The sequence below is a fragment of the Amblyomma maculatum genome, chromosome 3 (assembly GCF_055883805.1).
Source record: "Amblyomma maculatum isolate TAMU_Amacu chromosome 3, ASM5588380v1, whole genome shotgun sequence".
Taxonomy (NCBI): domain Eukaryota; kingdom Metazoa; phylum Arthropoda; class Arachnida; order Ixodida; family Ixodidae; genus Amblyomma; species Amblyomma maculatum.
In genome coordinates, this window is record NC_139346.1 from 53146678 (window position 1) to 53160713 (window position 14036).

Here is a 14036-nt window from a genome sequence, read left to right on the forward strand (position 1 = left end):
TAATACTATGACTTCCATCACCGTAGTTGTTGGGAAGGGGAGCGGAACAGAAGTGATAAACGCTTGATAAAGTTCAAATCTCAACTTCCTTTCAAAGTTGCAAGTTTTATTTCCATATTATTGTTTTGCACATAAAATCGTAGAAGGTATTTACTAAGATTAAAAAACAGCGCGGCTACTTGGCACAAACAGAGAGGAGAATAACGGACAAGCGCTGACTAACAACTGAAGTTTATTCGAAAAAGCACAGATAATATACACTTTTTTTCCTCAAGAACCAGGATGCATGCGCTCCCAAACAAGCATCAGTCTAATCATGGGAATCCAAATATACAATCTCAGCGTCATGCAGAAGCACCGATGGCGTGCTCACGCAACTATCCCTTTTCTATGGATGTGATAGGCTTCCGATAACTCCCTGGTTAGTTGATCCTTATGCCTGTAGATTACATTAGTGTTGTTAAAAAGAGGTGTGCATAGTTTTTTATCAGGATATCTCGGATCATTATTTAAAGGGCAGTCCCTGTGGTGCAGGGCAAGGTTCGAAGATGGGGCATTTTTCAAAGATGCCTTATGTTGGCGTAGACGGGTGTTGATATATTTACCTGTTTCGCCTATATACCTCTTTCGGCAAGAAAATTCAATGTCATACACCACGCCTTCAGCACATGGTACGAACTTAACCTGGTGATTTATTTTACACGACCTCCTCTCGCTTTTTTGTTGATTCTTCATTCTTCTGTCCACTATGGCACATATCTTGGCAAGTTTTTTGGGGGCTCAAAATACTACATCAACACCATATCTTGATCCTATGTTCCTTAACCTATGCGACAACCGGTGTACGTATGGGATGACTGCGTACTTCTTTCTACTGCCCTGCTCCTGTGGATGAGAGCTATCTACCGACTTTAGTTTTCTTAAAATTTTTTTACAGGTAAGCGAGATTACCTGATCCGGATATGCCGCTAATCTTAATCTGTCAATCTGCTGTCCAAAACTACTAATCATTTCATGCTCACACGATTTTGAAAGGGCGGAACCCAAGCACGCGACAGCTATACCACATTTTACCAATTTTGAATGGGCTGATTTGTAACTATGTAACGGCTTCTCCGAACGCAGCCGGAAAGCCCAGCATACATTATCTAAGTTTAATACTAACCTTAAATCTAAAAATTGGAACTCCTTGGCGCTCGGCACCTCGAAAGTAAGCTTCAAACCCTGCCCGCAACTATCAAAGACCCTCAAAATTTCACCAACCTGCCCCATTAAGTCCCCCTGCACAAAAATTAAATAATCATCAACATACCTAAAAACCTGTTTTACACCTACCCCCAAGCTACTTTTTATTGCCCTATCCACATAGCAAAGAAAAATATTACTTAGTACGGGTGCTAAGCAGGGGCTGCCGTCGCAAAAAACTTCAAAAAATCCGACTTAACATTAATAGGCAAAAGAGTGAAGCTTTGAGGTTATTGCAGGAAATGAATTTGGAACGCCTTCGGGAGTCTGTTAACGAGTCAGAGAGAAACTGTTTAGAAATTTTCTTTTCTGCCAAAACCCACAAGCCGGGAATTCCTTTCAGATGCATACTTACGGAACGCGCCTCCTGGCAACACTCCGTATCGGGTTTCTTGCAGAAATGTTTGGACACGCTTATAGTTGATGACGCTTTTTTGATTTCTAATTCAGTGGCCATTGTAGAGTATTTGCAGTGTCATAACCCTGGTTCAAGTGGAATGTTCAGCATTGACGTCCAAGATTTGTTTTATTCTCTTCCTCAGGATAGGCTCCTGCAGTATGTTAGAAATTGTATAACGATTGATAATGATGAAGAAGAGTTTATTTCGGCTTGTGGGGTGTCTGTTGAATCTTTTTTGGAACTGTTAATGTTTTATTTGCAGTCGACTTTTGTGGAATGGGAGGGTGAACTGTATGCTCAAAAACCGGGGGTGTGCATTGGTTCAAAAGTAGCACCCGTACTAAGTAATATTTTTCTTTGCTATGTGGATAGGGCAATAAAAAGTAGCTTGGGGGTAGGTGCAAACAGGTTTTTAGGTATGTTGATGATTATTTAATTTTTGTGCAGGGGGACTTAATGGGGCAGGTTGGTGAAATTTTGAGGGTCTTTGATAGTTGCGGGCAGGGTTTGAAGTTTACTTTCGAGGTACTGAGCGCCAAGGAGTTGCAATTTTTAGATTTAAGGTTAGTATTAAACTTAGATCATGTATGCTGGGCTTTCCGACAGCGTTCGGAGAAGCCGTTACTTAGTTACAAGTCAGCCCACTCAAAATTGGTAAAATGTGGTATAGCTGTCGCGTGCTTGGGGTCTGCCCTTTCAAAATCGTGTGAGCATGAAACGATTAGTAGTTTTGGACAGCAGATTGACAGATTAAGATTAGCGGCATATTCTGATCAGGTAATCTCGCTTGCCTGTAAAAAAATTTTAAGAAAACTAAAGTCGGTAGATAGCTCTCAGCCACAGGAGCAGGGCAGTAGAAAGAAGTACGCAGTCATCCCATACGTACACCGGTTGTCGCATAGGTTAAGGAACATAGGATCAAGATATGGTGTTGATGTAGTATATTCAGCCCCCAAAAAACTTGCCAAGATATGTGCCCTAGTGGACAGAAGAATTAAGAATCAACAAAAAAGCGAGAGGAGGTCGTGTAAAATAAATCACCAGGTTAAGTTCGTACCATGTGCTGAAGGCGTGGTGTATGACATTGAATTTTCTTGCGGAAAGAGGTATATAGGACAAACAGGTAAATGTATCAAAACCCGTCTACGCCAACATAAGGCATCTTTGAAAAATGCCCCATCTTCGAACCTTGTCCTGCACTACAGGGACTGCCCTTTAAATAATGATCCGAGATATCCCGATAAAAAACTATGCACACCTCTTTTTAACAACACTAATCTAATCTACAGGCATAAGGATCAACTAACCAGGGAGTTATCGGAAGCCTATCACATCCATAGAAAAGGGGATAGTTGCGCGAGCACGCCATCGGTGCTTCTGCATGACGCTGAGATTGTATATATGGATTCCCATGATTAGACTGATGCTTGTTTGGGAGCGTATGCGTCCTGGTTCTTGAGGAAAAAAAGTGTATATTACCTGTGCTTTTTCGAATAAACTTCAGTTGTTAGTCAGCGCTTGTCCGTTATTCTCCTCTCTGTTTGTCCCAAGTAGCCGCGCTGTTTTTTGATCTTGCAATGCACCAACTAGCTGAGGTTTCCATTCTTCTGCAGTTTATTTCTTGTACGCTGAGCTCTCCTTTTTGTTCTAATACCGCTTTTCTTCAGGACCAGGCCGCCTTGGCTTCACTAATCGCCGTTACGGCCTTCAAAGCTCGCCTGGCTACCTGGCATGCTAGACGAGGCTTGTGCCCTGTTGAGGTGCAGCTATGGTGCGGAGGACTTCTCCCGTCAAAGGGCCACAGTCGTCGGTTGTGCCGCATAATGGCATCAGAATGGTGGCACAAGCATAGGCACTACAAGGATTGTCTCTGGGTGGCCTGTGGTAGGGAGAGGCAACGTGTACGGTGCTTCAGGGCGTGGTGTGACCAAGCGAAGTGATATACAGAGTTCATGTGGTCTTCTTCACGTCCCTGGACTTCTGCAAGGACTTCTGCGAGAACGACGCCATCCGGAACTGAAGGCAAGTTATTGATCTTGGGAGACACGCTTGTGCCGGAAAAGTTCCAAAAGGTGCTGAAGCAAGGCCCGAAGTTTTGTGTGCAGCCCACCCTTGGCAAGGAAGAGAAGTTGTCGCTTGGAAGGTCTGTGCCTCGCCAGGCCAAAAAAGAGGAGCAGCCGAGGTGCATGGTTGATTGTGTGGAGGCTATGAAGGGGACTGAGGGGGGGCATGTGAAGGGGTACAGCTTTGCCCCGCTGGTGAATTTCCTGTCATCTGAAGATTTGAGGCTATTGGTTTCCGATAAGGAAGGTCATTTTGTTGTTGTGCCAGGGAATATATTCACAGAAAAAGCAGGGGCTGCCGTCGCAAAAAACTTCAAAAAAGTCCGACTTAACATTAATAGGCAAAAGAGTGAAGCTTTGAGGTTATTGCAGGAAATGAATTTGGAACGCCTTCGGGAGTCTGTTAACAAGTCAGAGAGAAACTGTTTAGAAATTTTCTTTTCTGCCAAAACCCACAAGCCGGGAATTCCTTTCAGATGCATACTTACGGAACGCGCCTCCTGGCAACACTCCGTATCGGGTTTCTTGCAGAAATGTTTGGACACGCTTATAGTTGATGACCCTTTTTTGATTTTTAATTCAGTGGCCATTGTAGAGTATTTGCAGTGTCATAACCCTGGTTCAAGTGGAATGTTCAGCATTGACGTCCAAGATTTGTTTTATTCTCTTCCTCAGGATAGGCTCCTGCAGTATGTTAGAAATTGTATAACGATTGATAATGATGAAGAAGAGTTTATTTCGGCTTGTGGGGTGTCTGTTGAATCTTTTTTGGAACTGTTAATGTTTTATTTGCAGTCGACTTTTGTGGAATGGGAGGGTGAACTGTATGCTCAAAAAGCGGGGGTGTGCATTGGTTCAAAAGTAGCACCCGTACTAAGTAATATTTTTCTTTGCTATGTGGATAGGGCAATAAAAAGTAGCTTGGGGGTAGGTGTAAAACAGGTTTTTAGGTATGTTGATGATTATTTAATTTTTGCGCAGGGGGACTTAATGGGGCAGGTTGGTGAAATTTTGAGGGTCTTTGATAGTTGCGGGCAGGGTTTGAAGTTTACTTTCGAGGTACCGAGCGCCAAGGAGTTGCAATTTTTAGATTTAAGGTTAGTATTAAACTTAGATCATGTATGCTGGGCTTTCCGGCAGCGTTCGGAGAAGCCGTTACTTAGTTACAAATCAGCCCACTCAATATTGGTAAAATGTGGTATAGCTGTCGTGTGCTTGGGGTCTGCCCTTTCAAAATCGTGTGAGCATGAAATGATTAGTAGTTTTGGACAGCAGATTGACAGATTAAGATGAGCGGCATATCCGGATCAGGTAATCTCGCTTGCCTGTAAAAAAATTTTAAGAAAACTAAAGTCGGTAGATAGCTCTCAGCCACAGGAGCAGGGCAGTAGAAAGAAGTGCGCAGTCATCCCATACGTACACCGGTTGTCGCATAGGTTAAGGAACATAGGATCAAGATATGGTGTTGATGTAGTATTTTCAGCCCCCAGAAAACTTGCCAAGATATGTGCCATAGTGGATAGAAGAATGAAGACTCAACAAAAAAGCGAGAGGATGTCGTGTAAAATAAATCATCAGGTTAAGTTCGTACCATGTGCTGAAGGCGTGGTGTATGACATTGAATTTTCTTGCGGAAAGAGGTATATAGGCCAAACAGGTAAATGTATCAACACCCTACTACGCCAACATAAGGCATCTTTGAAAAATGCCCCATCTTCGAACCTTGCCCTGCACTACAGGGACTGCCCCTTAATTAATGATCCGAGAAATGCTGATAAAAAACTACGCACACCTCTTTTTAACAACACTAATGTAATCTACAGGCATAAGGATCAACTAACCAGGGAGTTATCGGAAGCCTATCACATCCATAGAAAAGGGATAGTTGCGTGAGCACGCCATCGGTGCTTCTGCATGACGCTGAGATTGTATATTTGGATTCCCATGATTAGACTGATGCTTGTTTGGGAGCGCATGCGTCCTGGTTCTTGAGGAAAAAAAGTGTATATTACCTGTGCTTTTTCTAAAAAACTTCAGTTGCTAGTCAGCGCTTGTCCGTTATTCTCCTCTCTGTTTGTCCCAAGTAGCCGCGCAGATTTTTGATCTTGCAATGCACGAACTAGCTCAGATTTCCGTTCTTCTGTATTTACTAAGGTAATCGGTAATAGAATCAGGACAACCTTAGACTGCAATCAATCAAAGGATCAAGCAGGCTTCCGGAAACGGTACTCTACTATCGATCATATCCATACCATCAATCAGGTGATCGAAAAATGCTCGGAATATAACGAGCCCTTATACATAGCATTCATTGACTACGAAAAAGCATTTGACTCAGTTGAAATCTCGGCGGTGATGCAGGCATTGCGAAATCAGGGGGTAGACGAGCCGTACGTGGAAGTGCTGGAATATATATATAGAGGCTGCATAGCAACCATAGCTCTGCATAGAGCAAGTAAGAAAATTCCCATAAAGAAAGGTGTTCGGCAAGGAGGCACAATCTCCCCAGTACTATTCACAGCTTGCTTAGAGAAAGTATTCAGAGACTTGGAATGGGAGCAGTTAGGGATAAGGGTAGATGGAGAATACCTCAGTAATCTGCGATTTGCTGATGACATTGCCTTGCCAAGCAACTCGGGGGATGAACTGCAAAAAATGATTGGTGACATATGCAGGAAAGGTAGAAGGCAGGGTTGAAAATCAATATGCAGAAGACTAAGGTAATGTTCAACAGCCTCGGAAAGGAACAGCAGTTTACATTAGGTAGAGAAGTACTGGAAGTAGTAGGCGAATATATCTACTTAGGACAGGTAGTAAACGCAGATCCGGACAATTAAAACGAAATAACAAGAAAAATAGGATTGGGATGGAGCGCATTTGGCAAGCACTCACAGATTATGACTAGCAGCTTACCGGTATCGCTAAAGAGGAAAGTATATAACAGTTGCATCTTACCTGTACTCACCTATGGGGCTGAAACGTGGAGGCTAACCAAGAAAGTTCTACTTAAGTTGAGGACAACCCAGAGGGCTGTGGAACGAAGAATGGTAGGGGTAACATTAAGAGATAGGAAGCGTGCAGAGTGGGTCAGAGAAATAACTCAGGTTACCGACATTCTAGTGGAAATTAAGAAAAAGAAATGGACATGGGCAGAACATGTAGTGCGAAGAGATGATAACCGATGGTCGCTTGGGGTAACAAACTGGATTCCAAGGAAAGGAAAGCTTAGCAGGGGGCGGCAGAAAGTTAGGTGGGCGGATCAGGTTAAGAAGTTCGCAAGGGTCAAGTGGATGCAGCTAGCACAGAACCGGGTTAAGTGGAGAAATATGGGAGAGGCCTTCGCCCTGCTGTGGGTATAGTCAGGCTGATGATGATGAAGATGATGATGATGATGATGATGATGATGACATAAATTCTCATATTTTCCCGCATAGAAAAGGGCGAGATGACCAATAGCGAATGTGCAGTATTGAAACCCTCTTCCTCTTAAACAACGCTGCCGTGATCGCAGCATTAAATCGCGCATCATGTAATGTGTGCACACTAAATAAAACAAAAAGTAAAAAAAGCGTATGATAGCGACATTTATTCGATTTTATGACGAAGTATGCAGTTGAGGTTCCCAGGGATTCTTCATCCTCTTCTGTTTTTGAACTGTTCAGTCCCAAAGCGAGCCCATTCAGGCACTTATACCCGCAAGCGAAAATTTTAACGCAAGGCTACGTCTGAATGGGCGGATCTGAATCACCGCAGGGGGTAAACATACCTATGACAGGTGTGCGTCATGGTAAAAGCAGAGATTGTGTGAAAAACGTGTTGTTCACTCTTCCTGCTTATATCCGAAGGTTTTTACCGATCAACCCATTTCGACAGCAAAATGCCCACATTCTCGCGCTGATTGATGCGCTATATCGCTGAGCACAGACCAAATTTTTTTTTCTTCGCTGACAACGCAGACGCCGAAAATACCGACAACGCAGTTTCCAGGGTAGGGGCCCTTTAACGCTGCCGCGTTTAACGTATCCTTGAATTTAAATCACAGCTAAAGAACGTTTCCAAATAATTTACAGGGGAGGCACTAAAGACGTTCCTGAATGCATTAATGCTAGAATAAATAGTGCTTTAACCCCGATTTGAAGCGCTCTTGAAATTTCCTATACGATATTCCCATTTGGAGCAATATCAAAACCTTATAAAAAGCTCATACTGTAATACTCCTGAAACCTGAAAAGATTTAAAGCCTTATTAGCGGTTATTGGACAATAGCTCGCAATAACTGCCCGAATAAAGTGTTTCAAAACTCACTTTACATTACGAGAATATTTATTCCTAACTACCGATAAATTCTTCGCGTCCTTAAGCGCATTTTGATTGCAAATCATTAAAGGTAGAGTGGAGTCACATCTACCGGCCTGTCAAAAAGCGATGTCCTTGACATGCACAAAAAGACGTTGCATTTATATTGCAACGAAAAAGAAATCCGAGCGCCTAAAAAGTTAGCAGGGGAACAAAAGCAGCCGCAACTATACGGGCTTCATCTAAGGAGGCAGGGCAGGCTTGCTCAATGGAACCTTCGTCCCAGGTATCCATTGTCCAGGGAAATAAAGCCCCACCTTCCTGTTGGACCCGTGTTTTTATATCCCACGTCGCGCTTCCTTTTAGCTTCCGCACATGACCACCATCTGCACGCAGCGAAGAGTCGTCTATATTGTAACGATAATTGCGCTGAAAATCCAGGAAACACCCTCAGCCTAGAAGACTGCCGAAGACAGAGTGGTCCGAGCGCAATTACAGGCAAACTTCACCTACGCCCCACTGACTGTCTCAGCTTCGTCGTCGACTATTGTTTGTATCCCTGCCCTTCTCTGTAGCATCGAGTCGATGCGGCGCGGTGCTAGTAGGAAGAGGTTAGCGAATGAGTACACAGAAGCGTCACAAGGACCCAGCGGCGGTTGACGAAAAGTTCCATCATACACGATCGTGATATGATTTCAGCCGAACTATGTGCACAACTTAAGGATGCTGTGATCATCGGAATGGATCTGAGGCTACGGGAATAATGGCGTAGGTGACGTCACTGATGCGAAGGAAAATTTTTTAAGGGACGAAGTATCGGCGTAGTAACCTTTCAGATAGGCCGCGATGACGAACAAATATCCACCAACAGGCGTAGTCGCCAGGCTCGTAAGTGACGATTATTTGGCTGAGGTTATATTGAGCAGCGTCATTTGTAGTTGTCGGTGGATGCACAGGCGTGCTAGTTGCCGCGCTTCCTTAGCACGCTGAACGAATGTGTCCATGTCAATTTCGGCGTCAGAGCCGCAAGAAGGCCCAACTGGCATCATGACGTCCAACGGCGTGCTCACTTGGCGAATGAAGACAAGCTGGAACGGAGACAGTCGCGCCGTCTCTTGAGCGGCACTATTGTACGCGAAAGTTATGTATGGCAAAACCTCATCCCAAGGACGGTCTTCAGCGTCCGCTTAGACAGAAATCATGTCGGTGAGGGTACTATTAATGCACTCCACTATAGCCCGTTGGTCGGAGGGTGATACGCCGTCGCACGTCGATGGCTAGTGCGAGTCAGTCATGGCCAACTGCGTTAGGCGAGCCGTAAAAGCTGTTCTGCTGTGAGTGGCCACCACGGCGGGGCGTCATGATGTAGGACAATATTATGAACGAAAAACTGCACCAATTTTGCTAAGGTAGTAAGTACCTTTATCAAGAGGCCGCTTTCCTTGAGCTTCGAAGCTGTTACGTTTCTCGGTGTTTCGACGAACGATGAGCAAGCGGTCACACTGAAGCTTGTAATGAATGCCGTTATTAAACCTCGCAGCCGGGCAGGAAATAGCGACGCAGCTCTCGGACGAGGTGCTGTTATTGCCGCCGATATCAGGGCTTTTCATATGCGTCATCGGGACCAGAAAAGAACGATACCTTCCGCGTTAAAAAGGGCATTATCAGCCGAAGAACGCAACAACTCCTCCCTTTTTTAGGACGCCATCACGCATCAATGAACAAGTTCTCACTCCGCTGTTGTACACAGCCGTGAACTACCCAACACTCAAAGTTGACAACAATGAGGTCCTTGAATATCACACCCCTGATCCATAAAACAGTAATGACGACTTGTTCGGCTCAGGTGAAATACCGCTTCCGAGATTCGGAGCGGCGGAGCCAACAGATGAAAGAACCAGCACATCACCACAGCAAACTGACAGGTAGGTGCATCACAGCCATGAAAAATAGCAAATACCAGTGCAGCTGCCTCCGTGCCGTTAAAAAGATGTCCACAGCATTGCCCATGGTTATACGGTTGAGCCGACGGTGTCCCTTGGAACCTTCGGTCGATGCAACCGGCGTCCCATGCATTCTTCAAAGAGCTGACGGCTGAGTCGACGAGGAAGCAAACAGCAGCGACCATCAAGCCCCACAGAAGCAACCCAGGCGCCCAAACGTCAATCTTGTTCAGCGAAAGTGTCGTTTGGCTTCCATATTACACTTCCCAAGAAGTCTTTCTAAAGGCATATTGTTACCTTTAAATATTTATTAGCGAAATATTTGAAAAGAGTAGTAAGCGTGAATGATTGTATGATGAGACCATCTACAGTTGTGCAGATGAGCCATCAGAAACAAGAACACAAGATGGCATACTTATTCGTGCGCCCGACTTAAGAAAGCTGAGCGTGCATAATGTTTACCTCTCATATGGTTTACCACTAAAACCTATTCCTGGTGAGTCCAACTCCACCGGAGCAATGTGCCGTTCTTTTGAGACAGTTGCTGGAGCCACATCAAAGGTCGATGATCGGTAATAACACTAAATGCAGTGCCTCAAAGGTAACAGCGAAGCTTCTTGACAGCCCACACCAAGCAAGCGCATTTTTTCGCTTTAGTGCTGTAAGCTTGCTCCCTCGAACTTTCTGCTTCCTGCTGACAAACAAAATAAGATGTTCTTTTCCCTTTTGGTTTTCTTGGCCTTTGCACCACGCGCATCTCCCGTTCGGAAGCGTCGCGCTGTACCAAGAAAGGCCTCCTGTAGTCTGGGGTGGCCATCATAAGCAAAGCTATCTATGACCGCTTCAGGTACTCAAACGCTGTACGCTTACGATCCTCCCACTGAATGTTATTGGGTAGCTGTTTCCTTAGGACACTCGTTAGTTGATTCGCCTGTTTCCGGCAACCGGAAAATGTACTGGTGGTAGTAATTCACCAATCCAATGAAAGACATCAAACCTTTCTTCGTTTGCAGCAAAAGAAATTCTTTGATAGCTTGAACTTGTTGTGGTCGTCTTACTGCTTGGCCGACGACATGACGCAGATATTCTACTTCATTAAGGGCAAATTTACAATTCACAGCGTGAACTGTTAAGCCTGCGTCTTGCAAGCAGGAAAATACCTGCTGAATATGTTTCAGAATTGTCCGCCTATGTGTCTGAAAAATTGCTATATCGTCCATGTACGGCAGAGATAAATCCCCTATTCCGGCTAGAAATTGATTCATTAGCCTTGAAAATGCATACGGAGTATTTTTTCAACCGAACCTAAAGCAAGGGGCTTGAAGACACCGAATGAAGTCATGAATGCTGCCAGGTTGCTTGCACGTTCCGTAACTGGTACTTGCCAGTGTCCCCTGACAAGATCGATGACCGATATGCACTATGACATGCTTACTTTCTCGATGCAAGCTTCAATATTCGGGATCGGGTAGACCTTCGTTACCGTAACGGCATTTAACTTCCGATAGTCCACACAGGTCTCTACTAAAATCATAAGAGACACATCAATTTCTTCCTTATCAATTAGCTGTAGTTTGAGCATTTGATCTAGTGCGTCTTTAAAAGTTTTTCTTGACGTAGGGAAAAGCGATACGACTTGCACTGAATTGGCGACTGACTGATCACTTCAATATTGTGCTGGTCTGTTGTGGTCTTTGCGGGAATTCTAGAAAAGAAATGGTATTTTTCGTTCAAAGCAGTCAGATCCGCCAGCTGATCGCTACTACCTTTCGCATCAGTAGTAGGCCCCCAGATTTCTGCGGCGACGGCCAACATTCTATCGGTTTTCCCCAGGTAAGGCATATGAGGCTGAACGTCTTGTTGGCTTAGTGCTATGCTGACGACATGTACCCTTTCCACGTAGGGATACATTAGGTTGCCGTAATATATGCGCATCTCTTCACTATGTCCAGAAACTTTTACGGCATAGTTTTTCTCAGATAGCTTTTGCTGGATGGTCGCAGGTCGTTCCCACTGCACTTGCAATTTATTTGCCCTTGCAGATCGTAAGGGCAGCACTTTGGATCCTTCCTTGTAAATCTTACCCCGGGCTTTTTTTACGATTTGCTTCAACAAGATCTCGAGTTTTGTGCAGGCAGTTCAGTAGTGAGAGTACATACTCTGTTACCACAGGGTTCTCTTCTTCGCCTTCACAGCCTTCACGCAGTAGTTGCAAATGTGAGCGCAGGTTTTTATCGTAAATTAATTCCGCAGGCGTAAAACTTCTGGACTCGTAAGCGACGGGAGCAGAGCGAAAAACATAGCTGGCAAAGGCAAGTCTCCTTTTTTTTTTCTCTTAGAATAAGGCCGTGAGGATACGTTTCATTACCGAATGAGTTCTCTGCACGCTATGAATTTGTGGGTGCTTTGCCTAACTGTGCAAAATTTTGATGCCACACATTTGAATACAAAAAAATGCTTGTTAAAGCACTGGTGAAAAGCTACTAAGGTAACACTGAATCTACGTTGGAAATGCGATTCGAGAGAAAATTGTCAGAAGACTGTCTACCACTCCGAGAGACGTCTCATTTTTTCATAGGCACGGCCTCGGGAAATTTGTTCGCAGTACAGACCGCAGTTAATAGGTACCTATAACGAGCCTTAGTCGTAGGTAGGGTATCTACGGCATCTATCTCTTAGAACAGTTAGATATACTCTATTTCTACTCATATAATTCAGAGCTACCGCTGGGCGCAGCTTCAGGGCAAGTGAGTGTTAGTCAAATTATTATGGCGAAAGGCTGTGATGGCTCATACTGTCGTCCGTTCGCAGAGGATGTCACACCTTTAAGCGACGTAAAAAATGGCCACAAACAATTACTATCTATCAGTTACTAGACTAACCACAACACTTCCTAACAATTAACAGTAATTGTCTGGCGCTAATAGGGTAGTAATTACCACAAATTATTACTATTGTTAGCGCTAGTTAGATACCCAATACTACGAATTAGTTAGCACTAATTGGTTACCAATTTAATTAGCACCATAGTTGTACAGCAGTAATGCATAGTACGACATGTGTGGTCGTGCGCACGAGAGTAGTGAGCAAGATCTGTCATATTGCGCGAAATGTGTCCTTGTCTATCGTTCCTGCTAACTGCATTCCCAGACTTGAACGAGCGCCGAGGAACGCACGTCATAGCTGCGTTGGTGTACCGTTCTAACTCACATTTGCCGGGGAAAGTGTGAAGAGACTGCGTCTTTTTTTTCCCGTAAACTAATCATAATTATATGCCGCACTGCTACGAAAACCGATATAAGACAAACGATGAGGCAAATGATGAAGGGTAGGCTTTCAATATTCTCCTCTTGAGAGTCATCGAAATGACCCTCTACTTTTTTTTTCCATTGAGTGCTCCGTGAAAAGTTAATCCGGTTAGCTGCCGCTAGTATAACACAATATCATTGTGACGTGAAGGTGGAGCTAATGTTTATTTCGCTTACCTCATAGCCGAAAACGGAAGCGGGCAAAGTCAGCGCTTAGCAATCCCCCTGGTCCCTGGTCCTCTTGAGTGACTACCGCCAACGCAAAGGCACAGCAGCACCTGTGGCGACACCAAATTGTACAAGCCTTCTCGCGTGCACGGTCACCCGCACAGTCTCCTCAATCGACTCTATCTTATCTACTAATAATCATGTGCGGGTAAGTCAGTAAGCGATAGTAGAAAGCATGATGAGCAGAACTAACGGGGACACAAAAAAAGGCGTGACTAACGCTGACCGGTCGTCCTTGTGCCTTCTCTTTTGTCGACATTACTTTTCGACTGCTGCTATCTTATCTGCCTTCGTCGCATGGAAAGTGGGTGTCAGGTTCACCTGTCTGGACAAGCAGTAAATTGAACTTCGCTCTAAATCTGCGCTTTCTTGCATTCACAACGAAATAATCGCTACCTTCTTGCTGAAATGCTCCTAACATTACGGAAAGGGTCGGCTCGACAAAGGACTGCGTGTGCACATTTCGCTTCATCTTTGAATGTCGAGAGCGTGTTTGATGCAAATATTGAGTGAGCCATGATATAGCACATGGAAAGCAGAACAGCAAAAACAA

General features: G+C 44.4%; 1 protein-coding gene across 2 annotated transcripts in view; it reads right to left on the minus strand.

The window, feature by feature from the left end:
• The window catches only part of LOC146194771 (monocarboxylate transporter 9-like), a 71926-nt gene extending 58340 nt beyond the window's left edge, over window positions 1–13586 (minus strand). For both annotated transcript variants that reach the window (XM_084597537.1, XM_084597536.1), the window contains exon 1: window positions 13433–13586. In XM_084597537.1, coding sequence (XP_084453663.1) covers window positions 13433–13437 — 5 coding nt within the window. In that variant the 5' untranslated portion in view covers window positions 13438–13586. The remainder of the gene's footprint in view (window positions 1–13432) is intronic.
• Between the last annotated feature and the right edge of the window lie 450 nt (window positions 13587–14036).